This window comes from Pocillopora damicornis, chromosome 2 (assembly GCF_964200805.1).
Source record: "Pocillopora damicornis chromosome 2, jaPocDami1.2, whole genome shotgun sequence".
In the NCBI taxonomy this organism is placed as follows: Eukaryota; Metazoa; Cnidaria; class Anthozoa; order Scleractinia; family Pocilloporidae; genus Pocillopora; species Pocillopora damicornis.
The window spans coordinates 18,021,098-18,039,245 of record NC_142671.1 but is presented as its reverse complement, the minus strand read 5'-3'; the positions used below and the strand labels follow the sequence as shown (position 1 = coordinate 18,039,245).

Here is an 18,148-nt window from a genome sequence, read left to right as displayed (position 1 = left end):
GACGACTTAAATAACTCCAGCTTTCTTCTTAAAAACAACTAAAAATCTAGAAGTTAGGCGAAAACGGCATTATTTCGACTCTCTGCGCTAAAAGTATATCATACTGGTAGGACAAGAGTGAACAACTTCGATATTTTTTGACAGCAGATAAAAAATTTCCTGCGCAAATCTGGAATCCACAGAAAACAAAACTGGATGCCATACTAAGTTTGGGGACCCATGAAAAATTTCAACATTCTATAGCTATTGTTACTTTCTTGTTTACAAAAAACCCTCACAGTTCAAGTAAACAAAGTATATACTGTAAACAATTTATTGATATCTTTATATTAGTTTAATAGTGGGTTTTTTTTTTACAAAAACATTACATGCCCATATACAATATTTACAATATCTAATTGAGAAAAAACTAATATTGATTCGATCTTACTACATACGTCTGACGTATTGGAACAGACAACGAGATACGATATTTAGAATCGACGTGCAGTTCCTTAATTGCTATCTAAAGATCAAATTCCTATTGTCGTTTAAAGAGAACAATGCTCTTAGAAATATATTTAGTCGAAAATAGAGCGCTTGGTTTAATAACCCGTACGAAAAGTTGCAGCTAGCGTAACTCAAACTACCAAACTTCAAAACATAACAAACAAATAAATAAACAAAAGCCGCCGTATAAGCAATGAAACTATAAGGTGAAAGGATTGAAAATTTCTTGTCAGCAAATGTAGGATTTCTCGAAGTTACAAAGTAAAACACAACGAGATTATGTAAAGAAGTTAACCATGTGCTCAACTCAACGAACTGAACACCTTTCTTAAGTTCTTAACTTCCATGAGTGACCAAGACAGAATTTCTCCTTACAATATCAATACAATATCAAGCAGACAAGTGATAAGAATATAGAAAAACATCAAATATGGCATTACTTGTTGATCCACTAGGAAATTGCCAAACTCACATCATATGAGTTGTATTGCAGCCAGTAAGGAGAATTACTGATGAAATCTCGGGAGTGAAAGGTACCGCTGAACTGGTGGAGTTTCATTGCGAAAAAAAGAAGTAAAAAGTTGGGGCCAGCAAATCGTTCTTCAAGAAGCGCAATTGGCTGGAAGGGGAAATCATTCAAGATGACGTTTCATCTATTACTGATTTTCAAGAAGACGTGAAAATTAGTCAACCCTACCAATTAGAAGCGTCATCAAGACTAGTTCGGATTGCCATTTAACTCGCAGGCTAAATCTTTTATAGAGGAAGGAGACTGGTTCAAGCCTCCTCCCTCCGCCCTTTTCAGAGGAAGATTAAAGTTTGGGTTTTTCCCTCTTTCTCTGAACTAATAAAATAAATAACTTATGATTTCTAAAGAAAAAACAAACTACATTAACCTTTAAACTGTAAACAGCTAATAATCAATTTTCCTTTTAGCTGCATTTCCTTGTGAATTGGTAAAGAGTGATGTGAAGTAAAAGAGAAATCAAGACAAACACTGGAGCTGGCCAATTTTTCTATTCTTGAGACTTGTTTGGTGAATATGGCTTGAATTTGTCTAAGAAGAGGTTACATGTTAATCAGAGTGTTCTCTGTTTTTAACTAAAATCTTTTATTCAATTGTCATAAAAAATCCAGTTTAGGTCGGTACTGGAGGGTTAAAATTGTACTGTCCTGTGAAAGGAGAAAAAAGTTACACAAAGTTATCTTTGGGAGAAAGTGTTAACTAGTTAAATGTATGCAAAGAGAGAAGCATTCACTAAAAAAACATGAAATGGTTGTCATCACGTCAAGACCCTTCATAAAAAACAAGCTAACTGGTACAATAAATTGGAATTCTGTATTCTTATCTAAAAATCTCAAAAGGCGATCGCTGAAGTCAAATCCAGAAATTGCCTCGTAATTACATTTGACCTGACTGACACGATGTCGCAAAGATCTAAAACATATTTGGAAACGCGTTTCCCCTCAGCTATTTGTAAACAATGAAATTTTCGTGTGCGCAAAATGAGTAGCATCCAATATGGAGACGCTGTATAGATATTTCGCATTGACGATGCGAGGCGTCGATACCAGTGCACTGAGAACAAAACGAGAAAACATGCGAAATAGCTCGCCCAACAAGTCCTGGGCTGGGTTGTTGAGAGCTGGGTTAAGTTAACCCAGAATTAGTGTGAAATCTTATTTAAGATCTGAAAACTTTCAAAGAAAATTCAGTCTAGAATAAGGTTATTGGATGCTCTAAAAAGGATACAGAAAAAAAAGGCTTTTGAATAAAGGAATGAAGAAACCTGGATTAAAATTTAACCTTGGGTTAGCACAAATCGGCCTTCGAACAACTGGGTCCAGGAGATTGTGCACTAGCCTTTTCTACTTTTACGTGGTGTTCAATTCGCCAACCCTGTCTCACGTACACACAACACAATCTAACACGTGCATAGGATAATCCAAAAACCAGGCTCTCACAATGTACGACCATTATTTCAGAATAAAATTCATTTTGATGAGTTCTACTTGCCTTCACCCTCCATCTTGTCATGAAAACGAACTCTAGAGTGTGATCTTTACCCATGATTTCTCCGTTGCACATCACTTCAACCTGTTAAGGACAGCAATTAACCGCATTGCGTTTTTAAAATAAGGCCTTTTTTTTCTTTTAATCAAGTAAAAGGCAACTCTGAAGGAACCATGATATGCTTCTGATTCACACCATCAGTGGAAATTTAAGGAGCAAGATAATTTAACGAGAGGGCATAGGTTCGGCGAACGTGTAGCCAGACTGATTAACACTCTACTTCTCCCCACTGTTTTGATACTATATCTTGTACGTAGGTGATGAGAGTTGATTGACTTATAAGCTGGAGAGCACTTTATTGGTAAACTGCCAAATTCTCTAAAACTATTTTATTGTGTGAATGTGAAGCATCTAAGAGGAAGATTTGCCAGTTATTTAGCGGAAGATCACTGACGAACTTTTGAAGTTTACTGCTTAGTTGTTTTCCAAGGTCAATAGCCAATTTTATACCTGATCGACAGCTGAAAGATTTAACTTGAGCTTTAGATATTTCTTGATGTGACCGATTGTTGTTCTTGACGAGCATCTGATGTATTTCCTAACAAGTTCCCACATCGGACCATTTAAATTCGACTCTTCTCTGGATCTATAAAAAGAGCAACCACAGTTAGTGAAAGTAAAGAAAACAGAATGATAGATATCAGGCAGATATTCTGTTCCCGCAAATAGGCTATCTATCCGGGGAGGAGTGGTGGGAGAGGGTATCGTCCTTGAAATTCTTAGCAAGGGCGTGCCGTCCCTTCTTCAAGTCCTCACCCTGTATCAGACCAAAACATATCATTTTCCACACCCAAGTTGAGAGTCGCCCTCCACAATCAAAATGAGATGTTTTACTCCGCAGTCCGCCCACATATGGCGATTTTACGTATTTTCTTTAAAATACAAGATAGTTTTTTGCACCTTTCGGATAGTTTCTGGGATTCCATGTTTCCAGAGTCAGGTTTTGCTTCGCCGCATTCTGATCCATCATCGATACAGTCCCTGCAAAGGTGAAAACAGAGTTAGCGTGATTGCTCAATGGATATAAATGGGATTGGATGAATTGGAAGTAACAGTGGACTTCTATAAGGTGGCTCTTCATGTTCACTGTTTCCAACTCCATCTCGCTTTTGTGAAGGGAGGAGGACCTGAGAGCCTGAAGAAAAACTCTAAGATCTTGGACAAGAACCTGAAACAAGCTCAACTCCTCGTTTGGAGAATCGAACTCGGGTCGTTTCAGTAAGAACTGCCATAAGGGCGACTATCAAAGGTTAAAAATGAGATGAGAGAAATAATAAGGAAAAAAGAAGCCAAGAGCAATTACGTCACTTAAAAGATTTCTCCGGACTAGAAAAGAGTTTCCCAGATAGAGGTTTCTCTTCAATTAAAGTAACAGATGCCAAATTATGAAAAGAATGTCTTAAATCTAAATTAACGTTTGCCCCTTGAACGAGCGTGTGTCACAAAGAAGAGGTTCCTCTATACTCCTAGTATTAAACAACTTAAGTTGTTCATGCAATCGGAGTGAATCACTTTGTGTTATGAACTCATAGTCTCAGAAACAAGGTATTGCCCAGTAAAATACCTGAGATATTGAAGACAGACACCAATCTGTGGATCGTCTCTGTGGAAATTGTGTTTACCGTCCGAGTCATCTGAGTGTTGCGCCTTACGTGACAGGCTTCTGTATTTCTTATGAGGAGGTTCATCTGTCAATGAGTCTAGAGTGACCGAGGAGAAAATTGTTTAACCCTTTATCTCCCAGATCAAATTTTAAATTCTCCTTACTGTCAACCATACAATTCTTATAATGATAGTACAGAGAATTTAGTATTGGATCAACAAATTATCCTCAAATTGATATTTTTCTTTATTCTCATCACTTATCTGGTTGATATTGAATTAATATTGTAAGGAGAAATTCTGTCTTGGTCACTCATGGGAGTTAAAGGGTTATGAAAGGTCAGATTCCTTGAAATTAAGATTCACGTCTTTCATCGTGCTCAATTACGATGAAAGGATTAACAAAAAGCCCCTCCAAAACTGTTGTTTGTTTCAAAAAGAGTACCTTTGTGCCTGTTTTTAAGCAAGCCTATGTCCTCCTTCCCTGATCGCACGTTTTTATTGAATTCCTCTAAACGGCACCTTTCTCCTGTTTTAATAAGAACAGACAGAAATCGATAAATTAGTTTTAAGGCAGTCAACAAATAGACGGTCACCCAGAGAAGCTTAATAGTTGTTGTTACGAGTATGGGACAAAGATGAACATTTTGAGACCGCGTAAGAATTCGAACTTCAGACCTTATGAGAATGACGGCCTGATGTTTTACCAACTGTGCTACTGATAATTTGGTAGCGAACTGGACCATATGCAAGGTTTATAATTATGAATATTTAATTTTTTCCACATAGCTGAATCAGCATTCTCAGACAACTACAAAACGTCTTATGGGAAAGCTGATGTGTTAATTTCACCGTTATGGTATTGATGGTCTCAGAAACGATCACAATTTCAATTGCTCTCTCGTGCGCATTATCATGAAATAGTAAAAAATGATAAGACGGATTGTAATGAAACCACTGAGAGGCGTAAAACGGAAATACTAAGCAAATGGTGAGGGAATCTAAACCGCAGAACCTTGTGATATAAGCCCCCCTTCGAGATAATACTCTCTCGAGGCAAGTGAAGGACAGGACTTCACCTGGGTTTAAAGGCTTTTAAAGAAATGATATTTGAGCTTATAGCTGATAGCGCTGAGGGGATATATTGAGGTGATATAAAATCTTCGTCTAGGGTCAAGATATTCAGCCTGTGAAGAATAATAAAATGCACAACGCAAAGAGTAAAAACCACTAATTAATACGACAAGTAACCGAGTTTTGAGGTAAATCGGAAAAAAAGATATCGGGTTACAACTAGGCGTCCTTGGACCTTTTCTTCCAATGCAATAAGAATAGATTCCGCTCGAGGAAGGAAGCTGCAGTTGTGTCAATCCAACTGACTGCTGAGCAAGCATAAATATCACGAGGATACAGGATACCCATCACAGCTTAGCTGGATGTCTGTCGGTTAAATGTGACAAGGGCTTAAATTCAATAGCGAGTTTCTGATTTCCTAAAAATATCTTCCTCGAGCCAAGCAAGTGCCACATTTTTTTCTTTGAGAACAACTTAACTGCGTAGTTCCTTAACACGTAAAGCCGGACGATTCAATTTCAAAATCGAAAGCGGAAGTGGGACTCTTTGGATTCAACTACTCGCCAGACTGAAGATATTGTTTTATTGACCGCGTTTTGCGTTTCTTGAAGAATACGGATCTCTTAACCGAAAGCACGCAAAAACTAAGTACTATGCTACACGAGATACGTTGATATAACAAAGATTTCGCAAACAAGAGAGCAGAATTCTTTCAATTTCCTAACCGGAACAATTTGAAAAGGCTTGAAGTCAGATTGACGTCAAAGTAATTAGGACATGCGAGCTAACACGTATTTTTCAAGAACCAGAAGACGAGGAAAAAAATTTTATAATGTTTCCGATGTGGTTGTTGAAACATTCTGGGATAAAATGACCGTTGTATTGACAAACCACCCTAACTACAACATCTCAAAATTAACCGCAGTTCTCCCAAAGTGGAAGAAATAATGAAAAGAGTACGGTAACAAAAGAGTATATTGTGCAATCAAATAAGACTCTTCATCAGGTTTTTATTATTGTTAAGTTATGATACAGTTTGAAAAGAGATTATGCACATTACAAAGGAATCAAAGAGGTGAAAGGATGAGAATATATACATGGGGTAAATCTGTTAAAATTTGTTGAGTATTGTAGCGCTTTTTTACATCTCGCAATATTCGAAGCGATACTCAAAAATATTAAACAGTCATTGATATATGTATTAATTTAAAAGACACTCGAGTCTATAATATTTGAATTCACTTAAAGATTTTAGTTCTCCAATAAAAGATGGGCTAATTTGTTAATATCCCGCTCTCGAGGGTTATCGCGCAGAATGCGTTCTAATTTATTTTCATCGTCACAGATGGCCCTAAGCCTTTCTATTTCCTCTTTGCTGAGGGATTTGTTTTCTTTGTTGCCATCAACCTGATCCCCAGAATGCCTTGGTCCCTGATAATTTTCTTGCGAGGGCGGACGAGGCTCGAAATAGCAGTACGTTGGATTCCCCTGTGGATATCCCATTGGCGGTGACGGTGCATACTGTGCAGGATTACTATACGGGGATGAAGGCCATGGTGCTGCGAGCGGTGGAAATTGGTTCATATCGGGAGGATACATGGGAGGCGCATAGTCAGGAATTACCGGATGATGATGGTCCGCGTAAACATTTCCACCGTAAAACCCGCGGGGGTATAAGGGTCCCTCGCGACCATTAATGTAGGAATTCTTATGCGAAGGTACACCGCGGGCTGAAATGCCACGAGACAAAGTGTCATTGAGACGACCTGGATGATTGTCAACTTGGGACTGGAAACTGCCTCTTGATTCTAATACCAAAGTGTTCCTGTTGCAACGCTGTGTAGACAAAGTAATCGGGGATTGAGTTGTAATATTAAGTTCCCCTGTAACGTTCGTTTGGTGTTCAGTTATCTCGGGGGAGATTTTGATAGAAGCTCCCCCGTGTTGCCGCTGTGTGTCCCTTTCAGGGTGGTAGTATTTGCAACGATTGCCAAAAGTGCAGTTCTTTAGGTACGGGCATATTTTTGGGTGAGTAGCAGACCCTCTTCTAAGAAAATCATTCAGCGAGGGCCCTCTCCTTCCCAGAGGATCGTCGGGAGGCATAAAGCGATCCCCCACAAAGGTGTACATCAGAGTACGCTGTTCAATTGTCTCTTTCCATCGTGGGTTTTCTTCAAGGAGGTCTCTGAAATTGTCATTGGAAACAATTATTCCCCCATTTTGGTCCGCTAAATCTACCGTATACTTGTCATCGTAACACACGATGCGACGGTTACCATTTGACCTTGATGGAGTAAGCTTCAAAATTTCTTGGCTGAATAAAATGTGCAGTACTTCCTGGTTCATGATCGGACTGTCTTGGCTACATTCTTCTGTTCTCCACATGGGTACAAACACAGTAATGTCTTTATGTCCTCTCCGCTGAAAGTATTCCACGCAAATTTGTATCCCTCGACACGAGAACACTCTTTGGTTGCCATGACTCATTGCCACATTGCTGCCATCAATCACGATGGGCCGCAAATTATCAGAGGGGACCAGCCTAGTTTTTTCTGGAACGTAATGATACTCTGGTCTTCTAGGGGGACTGGCGGGAGGGCCTCTAGCGAGCAGATTACGACGCATTTCTGTCGGTTGCAGAGGTGGCGCCACACAATTTCCTCGAACAGAACCAGGAAGCGAAGTCGTGTCCTCTGGAGCGGTGCCAAGCTGCTGCGCAGACGCCGTGTTCTTAACAAGTTCCTGTAACAGTTGATTAATATTGATCTCTGTTCCGAATGTTTTTATGACTGCGTCGATTTCTTTGTCTGTGTAGTTCAGTTTATACGCGAATTCCCTCATGGAAGGCGGAATATCTGTTGCAACTGACGTAGAACGTTCTGGAATGTTCACGGCGGAATCTGATACAACGGCAGGGTCACATTTTCTCGAAGCGACGCCAATTTTAGCTTCTTTCTTGAAATTCGCGATATGTCGCTCAATTTCAGAGACTGCCAAGACTGTGACTAAACTATCATCACTTTGGACGTACACCGTTGTGTCATTAAACGACAGTACTGCGCCTGTGAGCTTTTCAACCTCCATACCTAGATTCCCGCTCCTTAGCTTTTCACACAGGCCGATGGGCGCTTCTATAAGGTGCTGACTAGTGCCACATAGAGACTTAATGTAGGTCTGTGCCTTCCTCTGAAGTTCTGCATCGTTTCCTTGAAGGCAAATCCATCGTTGTCCACTCTTCTGATCGTTCGCTTTGAGTGTGACATCGACGTTGAAAAGTGACCGTATTTTTTTGATATTCTCCTTCACAAGCGGAATCTTTTCCTGAAGTACGACAAATTCGATAGGCTCGTGCTTATCCATCGTAACTGAAGGTGGATTGAAACCTTTGCGGATAAGTTATTTCATGCGCGATTTACTCTTCGAATGCATCGGAGTCTTACGTCTTCCTTTTATAAATCGAAGTGAAATTTGAGTTTGGCCAAGAGGGAAAATAAGGAAGTTTTCTGCCTATTTATATCAGCCAATCAGGCGAACGGCCGCAAAGGGGGGTTTCCCCGATGTCGAATCCAAACGTCTTCCGGTGTTTTCAAGTTCAATCTTGCAATTATGCAAATCAAAACAACAGCTTCAGCAATAATACAGCTGGTTTGTTTTTGGTTGATTTCAAAAGGTAAAATGTTTGATATGTTGTCGAGAAAATCCAGCAAAGTAACATTCAGTTTCCCAATACTTCTGTTTAACAACGACTAGGTTGTGATAATTGCCTTTCTTAGAAATCGATCTTCACGCTCTTGGAAATGCGAAAGCGGGAGGTTTTCGAAAAGCTGTGGCGACGATTCCGCGAAACTGTTTTAGAAAGTGAAGGGGACGCTTTCAACAGTCACCAGCAAACATAGTAACAGGATATGATTCATAATGTCACGCCATCCCAATCAGTCCGTAGGCGGAATCACAAATTTGCTTGACCATTCAACCGTTTAAAATAATAACAGGGGAAGTCGTTTCTATTTTTAAGTAAACAATGTAAGCGTCACAATAAACAGCCTCAATGCAAATAAGGACCCGAGAAGCTCCTGTTTTCGTGATCCTCGCTGAAAGGGAAAACGAAACTGCTCACTTCCTTTGTAGGGTTGCTAAGAAACGGGAAGAACAAGGAACACCTATGAAGCTGTTGTGTTAACGCTAAAAAATTCTGAAATTCGATCGTTTGATCGAAACTGCAAAGCAACTTAAAATCTGGGGTTTTATTCGATTGAAAACTGAGAACGCTGATGGTGAGAAGACGTTTCGTGTCGAGGAATAGTTTCGTTATTATGTAACGATACCAAAACTTCCCACAAGGAAAAACATTAGAAACCTAGCCTTGAAACTACGATAATTTCGATGAAAACAAAGGTACATTTCTGAGAAATTCAGAGGTTTGGATGAAACCATGCGCTGGTGGAATGAAAAATACTTGCTTTTCCATGGTGCACGTTGCGTAAAGCGATAAAAAAAAACGCGGGAAAAAGTAGAAAGTGGAGAAGTAGAAGGAAAGGGGGAGCTGATAGCAGGAAGAAAATGAAGTGTCGAAGGATATAAAACGCACAAATTTACATAATTCCTTACTTTCTTGTAGTCCTGGCACCAATTTGAAGATAATATCCTCTAACATTTGGTCTGATCTGCATAAAAAGAGAAGAAATTTGAGAATATGATCTGAGTAAATATCTCAAAGTGAGCTCAAATAAAAACATACGAAGAAAAAGAGCTCAGCCCCAAAATCTCGATCGCCAGGATGAGTTGAACAACGCGAGCAGGTATCTCGAGACGAAGCTCAGCTTAGGTTAGGCTAACCCTAGCCACGACATTTTCCCAAAACATTTTACTGGGCTGAGAAGACTTCGAATAATTTTGTTGGAAGAAAGAAGTTTCCCAGATTAGAGTAAATTATTAATGTATTTATATGTGGAACGATATTATGTTTATTTCCAAGTTGAAAGTCGGTATGATATATTTTGCTCACAATCTTCTTCCTTTTTGGCTGATACACCTGATAAAATTCTCCGTGAGCGTGAAAAAGCTTTGAAGACGGTTGGGATCAAGACAAATAAACAAGGCACAAATTAGTGATGCTTTCATTCAAATTCTGTCTGACCAGGAAAACCGATAACCAACGGATATCCTTTGATTGAAACCCACACAAAGGCAGAGGGGTAAAAACTAGCACACAATACGATCTCCGTCACAAAAAGGAACTTTCTTGAGGGCAGGCAATTAAACGACTTCCGCAAAAAAAATTAGCTGTAACTATTTATATGCCAAAATACGCACTTTATAGGGGGAGGCATGTAATAGATGTCCAAATTTAAGCAGATTTACTGAGAATGATGATGTATAAAGAAAGATGATTTTACCTAGGTTTCCAGCCTGTTAGGTTTCAAGGTCAGCTATCTAATCAGTAAATCTACTCTTGACTAATACTAAAAGAGGCCCTAATAACCGTTTCTCTCGCCCATGCTATTTCGTATTAGACTGTCCAAATTCTGTTTCTAACAAAGCTGTGTTACATGGCTAAAGCTGTGGCATGTTTGCACACTGAACGCTCCCATCTCAGGTGTAAAGTGCTGACAGGCAGTCACGCTTCAACGCTCAATAGGTCGATTTGAATTTTCAGTTGTACAGCAAGGGTGTGGATTAACTACTCAGACGAAAGCTGATTAGGTGTTATTTCAATCGACGCTTCATAAGGGTGATTTTGCCCATGTAAGGATGAAAATAAGAATGGAATTTTCTAGATCGAGCTGTTTTTGGCCGTTCTCGTATTTTCCTCATTTACAAGTTACGTCAGTTAAAAACGGCGTACTGAATTAGATTTGTTTCAGCTCTCCAATTTATTCTCAGCTGAAACCATACCCGCTGGTGCAAAAGAGTTCGATGTACTTTCACACACCACAGGTAGAATTCAACTGAAAACTAGAGCAAGGAGAGTGATAATCCAAAGTTTTTTACTTTTTATTGTCCAAATATTACAGAGCCAAAGAGAATCAAGAGACAGCTGAGCTCGTGTGCACTACTTGTCAAATTAATTTCCTATGCGCGAGTTAGGCGGATAAACCAATACGTCTACTTCCTGGTACTTTCCCTGCATGGAAAGCGAAGGAGGGGAGTACAAATAAAAAAGGAGTAAATAATGGAAACAGTGGGAGTTTCCCTCGTCACCCAATTTACGCCTGTTGCTACGCCTGGTTAATCACGACCAAAAGTGGAAACAGCTAGTTATTCCTACTGTGGGTTGGGGCAATAACACTTCAAAAACTAATAAAATAAAGGTCTAGCCGAATATTTTTAAAGTTCCTGTGGGAAAGTACATCACCGTTTTGTATAAATACTGTCCTACCTTAGCATCTCAAATGGGTTGGTTTCATGAATAACCGTGGAACACTTCGGGCAGATATTTTCCTCGTTGTCTTGAAGATTCTGCACAATGCAACTTCTGCAGACTGACAAGACAGAACAACATAATCAAAGACTGTAGATCGTGCATATGTCTGAGTGAACAAAGAAAATGCGGCCTGCCTAGGTGTAGCCGTAGACCCTTGCCCGAAGTAAAATTGAGATTACCCTGGTCCCCTACCGTAGCGGGTAAGACGCTAGACAGGTATCAAAAGAAAAGAAAGAAAACATCCTCCTTTTTCGGAGAAGGAGAGTAGGTTAAAATTTGTAAGGCTTTAATGAAGTTGAGACAACAACGTATTCTCTCAGGAGAAGACCAGACGTTGCCAGTACTGATGTATTTGTAAATTGAAGGGGGGAGTTGTATAGTCATCGCTTTTGATGGTTTGGGTTGACTATAAAGATAGTCACCAGGATCAGCGATTATAGAAAAGGAATCAACAGCAGAATATATGGCATCATTGTGGATAGTTTCTGTTTTATGAGTTCTAATAGCTACAGGCACTGAGGAGTTTATTACCAAAAAATATTTTTCTTGGAAAACATGGTTCAAACCTAGTAGTGAGGTTCTAGCAATTCCTCGAATTCCGTTATATATATTTAATGAAGTAATTATTGCTTTCCTAGGGAAAAAATGTTTCCCTCATCAGTGTTAGCGGAAACGCATGTGATGGGCGGAAACTCCCCCAAAGGGTTATGAAAGTATTATGTAACACAACTAGGAGAAATTAACCGTTTTCTCGGAAAAAAATTATATCTAGTCTCTGAAATCAGACGACTCCCTGGAAAAAGTAAAGTTTAGCAGTTACTGAGCCGTTCCTTAGAACAGTTTGTAAATTAGAATGGTACAACATCAAAGAGCAAAGCTTTCCGATGGTGGGTCATGAATACTCCAATGTACATTTAATAAACACTTTAATATAATTAACGGGCTTCCTGTCCTTTGCTGTTGTCCTAAGGTTGCCATGAGTTCCCTGCAGCTCAGTTGTTAAGTATGATTTTCCAGTAAGTTCCGTCACAGACCTCAAACGGTCAGCCTTTCAAATAAAAGGGTCAGCCTTTCAAATCTTTAATCGAAACCTTTATTGTTTTTTCCCGATTGGTCTCACACAAAAGACTGAGAGAGTCAATCTTCACATCCCTTTTGATTGTGTTATTTCACTGTTGGGTATGTTACTCCCTCCAACGAAGGAAAGGCGAGGAGATCAGTCACTTGCCCACCCCACACCCCCCTTCCCAGCAATAAAGGGAAATGAAAGCGCAAATTTCCAAGGAAGAGGAAAATCAAAATACTATATTGTCTTTCAAAGATACCAAAATGCCTCAGAAATTAAGCTGAATGTCGTAAATAACAAGACGCAACTTCTCTTCCTCTTTTTTGTTTTCCGTCCCAAATTAATGTTTTCATTTTCGCTTTCATATTTGGCGCATGGACGTTCTACTACAAGTAATTGACGCCAGCGGACGACCAAAATTTTTAAAACATGTGTTGTTTGGAATTTCGAGTGAATCTTTATCCAGTTTTCATCGCACGCTATCGTGTTTTTTTTTTTAGAGGTAATGAGGTCTCGGACCGAAAGCCCCGAAGGCAATCGAAAATCTTTGATTACAGTTGTAACACGAGCACTGGAAATCATTATGGGTCGGAAAAGAAGAAAGAAAAAAATTGAAGACAGGATAATTCATAATCCCACATCCTTATCCAGGACTTTTGATAACAAAATACTTGAGAACAAACATAAATTGGCAATTTTTCACCAAATTTATTCCGCACCCGTATTTAAGACTACACCTGCTGCTACCACAGAAAATGGGACAAATCCCTCTTAAGAGGATTAGAAACTGCTAGAGCAAACACCAGATGAAGCTCGTCGAAATATTATCCACATATTCTCAGAAAAGGGCACTAAATCCGATGACACTTTCGAAAGCGTCGGCTAAATATATATGAATGAGTTTAAAAACACCCGAGTAAATTTACTTGAGAAACAGAAACTGTACATTCAGGAAGACTGCTGACAAAGGAAGATCTTTTATATTTCATTTTTCATCGTCAAATTTAAGTCATTCGCTGAAAAAATAGTACGAGGTTATTCACTCATTTTCAACCTTATTCGCGGATAAATGCACTGAGTAAAACTAGGAGAATATAAAGTATCCTCTCTTGTTAAAACTCATCATTTATTTGCTGAACAGCGGTGTAGTGCGTGATGGTTTAAACATTCATGTAATCTGTTTGACTTGAAAACTCTTGACTCTAACAATTGCGTTTTTCTAACAGCGCCAGAGAAACAGAAATCTTGCAGACATGGTTGATGTTTCTTTCTGTTGCCTCGATTTCACACTTATAGAGGCGCGCACGTTTCCGCTTTGTTTCCTTTTTGTTTTACATTCTCCAGTTTGTTTGGAAACAAAAGATCCCTCACCGCTACGTACAATAAACTTTTGTCATATCTGATAAAAACGAGACACAATAAGATTATTTATTTTATCAATCAAGTCGTCAAATAGAGAAAGGCAATTAAAATGGTATTCATTCTCTTCATGAGGTCTTTTAACGATGAGTTATGATGATATTTCATTGAAAAAAGCATAGTTTTTAATTTGGATCCGTACAGAAAAAAACGAAATTTCACTCCAGTACAGCGTAGTTTCTTCTCTCTTCTCTCACGTGTGATAATAGTAGGTAAAATGTTTTAAGTAATTATTTCTTATTAAGTTTTAATTGCTCCGCCAAAAACAATGTGCGCTGTGATGTTTTCTATTGTAGTGAAGGTGCCCCTTTTTCTTCATCAGACTCAGAGTTATTCAGCAGTTTTGCCTTTAACCCTTTAACTCCCATGAGTGACCAAGACTGAATTTCTCCTTACAATATCAATACAATATTAAGCAGGTAAGTGATGAGAATAGAGAAAAACATCAATTTGGGGATAATTAGTTGATCCAATACTAAATTCTTTGAATTAACATTATAAGAATTGTATGGTTGACTGTAGGGAGAATTGTGGGAGTTAAAGGGTTAAATATGATGCACTCCCTTATTATTGATGGCTTAACACCAGGGTCATAATCTAATGAAAGGATTTCGTTTTGAGGAGATAAAGAATTGTTAAGCCAGTCGACATGCCTCCGCTTGACCTGTCTCCCCCACGGAGAAATTCAATAACAGAAAGACGTAACGTTTTCCTCTTGTTTGGGCTGAATTTCTACCCTCAAACGAAGACCATCTAAATAATTTCCGGGAAACGTAAAGTCTGTTTATACAATTGAGCGCACCGGAAAGGTTACAATTTTTGACAGTCGAGGAATTAATTTCTTAAAGATTTGGCCTGAGATCACTTAAAAACTGAAGCATCTGAGCAACGGAACGAATTATCATTTTTGCAGGGTACGTAATCTACCTCATGTTTAAAGGTTGACCTTGAAAATGCCTAAAATTGTTTATAAGTTAGCTCGAAACGAAGTCTTTTGAAACTGTATTGATTTTATGCAACAGCAAGCCAGTCCTAGCCTTAATCTAGTGAATACACGATGTTTACATTAATGATAACGTTATCGCACTTTGTTATCGCATTGTTCAGCCCTGAAAGACGACATTAGGCCTTCCTGTTGTGGCTTGTGGAGTGCACTTCACATATGAATGAAATTAATCTCTCGTGGATAACTTGAAATCACTCTGCGCCTTTGTCAATACCACTGGCAAGAAAGAAAACGTTTACGGTTTTCCTAGTCGCCGCCGATTTCGCTTTATGGTGAAACAAGGATTTCATAACTTAAAATTCAAGATTATTTGTACAAACAAATACAAAACCGCAGGGGTCTCATTAATATTGTACAATTTTATCCCAGCAGGGAGTCTTCCCGTTTCAAATGGCGACGAAAATTAATAATGCCGCGAGTTAAGCCACAAATAAACCACAAATCTTGGGATTTCCCGCTGAAAAAAAAAAGTGCGCAAAAGGTTTTCGAGGAGAATACTACCGAAATAATATTTAACGTGCTTAGTATGCAAAACGAAGCTACCTCTTTAAAGTAAATGTTCTTTAGTTGAAAGTAATTAAATTTAATCACGCTCTGTGAAGTGCGAAAGAAATCGCTTGGGACCTGTCAACCGGTTGGCTTATTTCGTGAATAAATCGGGCTATTCGATAATTGGCCAGTGTGAAAGACTAATTTTTCAATCTTTGGCTCGCAGACTCTCTCCCGAGGACGAGATTGTGCGAAGAATAGAAGACAAAAGCCTCTTCGCATTGTCTACGCGCGTGCCACGCAGAATGACAGCGTGTTATTTATAAGCGTCTAAATGCTTGGCGTCACTGATTTAAACTAATAACAAAATAAATAGAGTTTGACGAGCATGCATAATAAATGAACATCTGGCCGGCCTTGGGGCATAACAGCAGAACGGAATTGCGATCCTGACCAGTTTCCAGAGCTGTAATCCCTGGATCTTTCAACGCCCAAGGGCGACCATTGAAAGATCCTGTCGACATGTGAGGATTTTAAAAAAGTAGTCATACACACATCCCTACTACTGTTTCTACCTACATGTGTGTAAACACTCGGCAATGGTTGTTGGCTTGATCAAATATCCCTTGCATAGTTCACACGTTATGAACGGGTTCAACTCTGCAATCTTGATCCTCTGCTCCTTGTTGGACTAACAAGAGAAACAAGTTGTTTAGCAAAGAACAGTGGTAGTCTAATAGGAAAGCCCTCACCGAGATTACTGTCCATTTGGATCCCGTGCGCTCCTATCTCAATAGCTTTTCAATGATTGATTAAAAAGTGTTAAAACCTCTTCTCGTCATCACCAATGATCTTTGAAAGTGAGGGGTGCCGAGATTCAAACAAAAACCTCACGCCCGCCGTAAGTTCATCTGAATTTGTGTCAACAGTGCAACTGGCAGTTAAGCGATTCTTTCAAACGGCTAATAAGTTTAAATGGTTTTCTCCGTTCTAATACTGCAGTTCTTATTTTAGAGGGCCTATAAATGACAAGAAATGAAGATCATTGGTGTTAAATATCGGTACAGCTCGCCTTGCCATGTCACATCAAGTTATCTGCTCCTTGTGTTAAAGAGGATTTCTCCTTTCCGTACAGATGTCATCCTACCTTGGATCTGAACTCGATACTGAACAGAACACTTGATGTGATTGTTTTTGCTTGCAATTTAGAACTCGCCCTAGTTCAATCAAATTGATAAATGCTATTTATGAGGTTGCCCCTGATCTAGTTCATTCAACGCATGACTAAACATGAAGTCCGCCGGATCAGACCAACGGTTGAATCCGGGCAGTCAATCGTCTTACTCGGAAAGGTCTGAATTGGCTGGTTTTCACACGCCGATAAGTTATGTTACACGGCAGATAAGCCTCCGTTGAATGTTCTTCAAGCAAGTATCCTTGCTTTGGGTGAAATCGAGACAGTCTCAGGGAATACTTACCCGAAGAATTGCCATTTCAGAGCGAAGAGATTCAGGCCCACCACGATGAACAGATATTGACAAATCTTTTATCACGCTCTGTGGATTGCGGTTTCCTTTGTTAGAAAATCCCGGATGAGAAGTCGAGTGTTTATTCGCTTAAATGTGTTTCCTTTGCCTGGTAGGAAGCTCCTCATTAACGTAAATCGCCTCCGGTAAATTATCTTTACAAAGCCGGTCTAACAAATATCATTCTTTTTCAATTCTGAGCCGTCCACAGTTCGCGTGCTGTGAGCACTGAAGAGCCGACCACCCTGTAGAGAAACATGTTGCAAAATTAACATATACCCCGGCTTTGATTTGTCTCATTTATGTAAGAGCAAAAATGGCACGAGTAGATTCTGTCAAACGTGACATATGGTGTTTCCATAAAGCGGTTTATCATACCTTATCTAAACATTCCCCAATTCTCACGCGTAAACTTGAAGATTGAGCGGAAGAATATCAACTCAAAATGCAACACTGTATTTACAAAATTTATATACAATCATACAAATTGTGTTAGTATCCATTGAATCCAGATGAGGAGTTGTCAATCGTTGTCTTCAAATAAAGATCGAAAACCCGGTTCGCCATTTTTCAATTGTACAGACGAGGGCTGAAGTGTGCGTAGGAAATTCTACTAAACAAAGTAAAGTCCTCTCTTCAAGATAACGAGAACAAAAACCTCCAGCAAGAAGTCTATAACTGTTTGGCCTTAAGAATAAATGTAAGTTGAACGAAGAAGGTATCTCAGACCTCAGTTTCAAGCTCTCCCTTTTAAGGATGGTAATACAGGAAGTCATTGAATTTGAATCACGTCGTCTGTGTGAAAGAAATTATAGTGTTTTATGCCATTGTATCTCGTCTCACTCCTGTTGGAGTATCTCATTAGTTTTGATTATACTGGGCGACTTCTATAATCATCGTAAAACGTGAAAAACACATGAAAAGTGATTCATTTTTGTGAGTGAGTAAATTGTCAGTAAGTCGGTGCCCTTTTTTCGCC

General features: G+C 39.2%; 2 protein-coding genes across 2 annotated transcripts; both read right to left on the bottom strand.

The window, feature by feature from the left end:
* Positions 1-298: 298 nt before the first annotated feature.
* Positions 299-18,094, bottom strand: LOC113671176 (polycomb group RING finger protein 5-B). Its single transcript, XM_089195988.1, has 11 exons — positions 17,548-18,094; positions 17,122-17,414; positions 16,223-16,334; positions 11,619-11,721; positions 9,848-9,903; positions 4,611-4,694; positions 4,128-4,263; positions 3,464-3,544; positions 3,014-3,149; positions 2,507-2,587; positions 299-1,662 (listed from the first exon to the last, which is right to left on the bottom strand). The coding sequence occupies exons 2-11, from the start codon at positions 17,134-17,136 to the stop codon at positions 1,612-1,614; spliced, it is 855 nt and encodes a 284-aa protein (XP_089052114.1). The 5' UTR covers positions 17,137-17,414; positions 17,548-18,094; the 3' UTR covers positions 299-1,611.
* LOC113671175 (uncharacterized) lies at positions 6,230-9,291 on the bottom strand. Its single transcript, XM_027187388.2, has one exon. It carries the CDS (start codon positions 8,597-8,599, stop codon positions 6,491-6,493), a length of 2,109 nt encoding a protein of 702 aa, XP_027043189.2. The 5' UTR covers positions 8,600-9,291; the 3' UTR covers positions 6,230-6,490.
* Positions 18,095-18,148: the final 54 nt, after the last annotated feature.

What these genes read in the sequence shown, in the direction of transcription:
- LOC113671176 (XM_089195988.1), bottom strand. An exon ending in TGCCGAGTGTTTACACACAT is followed by an intron (nt 11,722 to 16,222) that starts GTAGGTAGAAAC and finishes CTGTCTTGTCAG; the next exon opens with TCTGCAGAAGTTGCATTGTG. An exon ending in ATCTTTCAGCTGTCGATCAG is followed by an intron (nt 2,588 to 3,013) that starts GTATAAAATTGG and finishes TGTCCTTAACAG; the next exon opens with GTTGAAGTGATGTGCAACGG.
- LOC113671175 (XM_027187388.2), bottom strand. Translation starts at nt 8,599, where the DNA reads ATGGATAAGCACGAGCCTATCGAATTTGTCGTACTTCAGGAAAAGATT.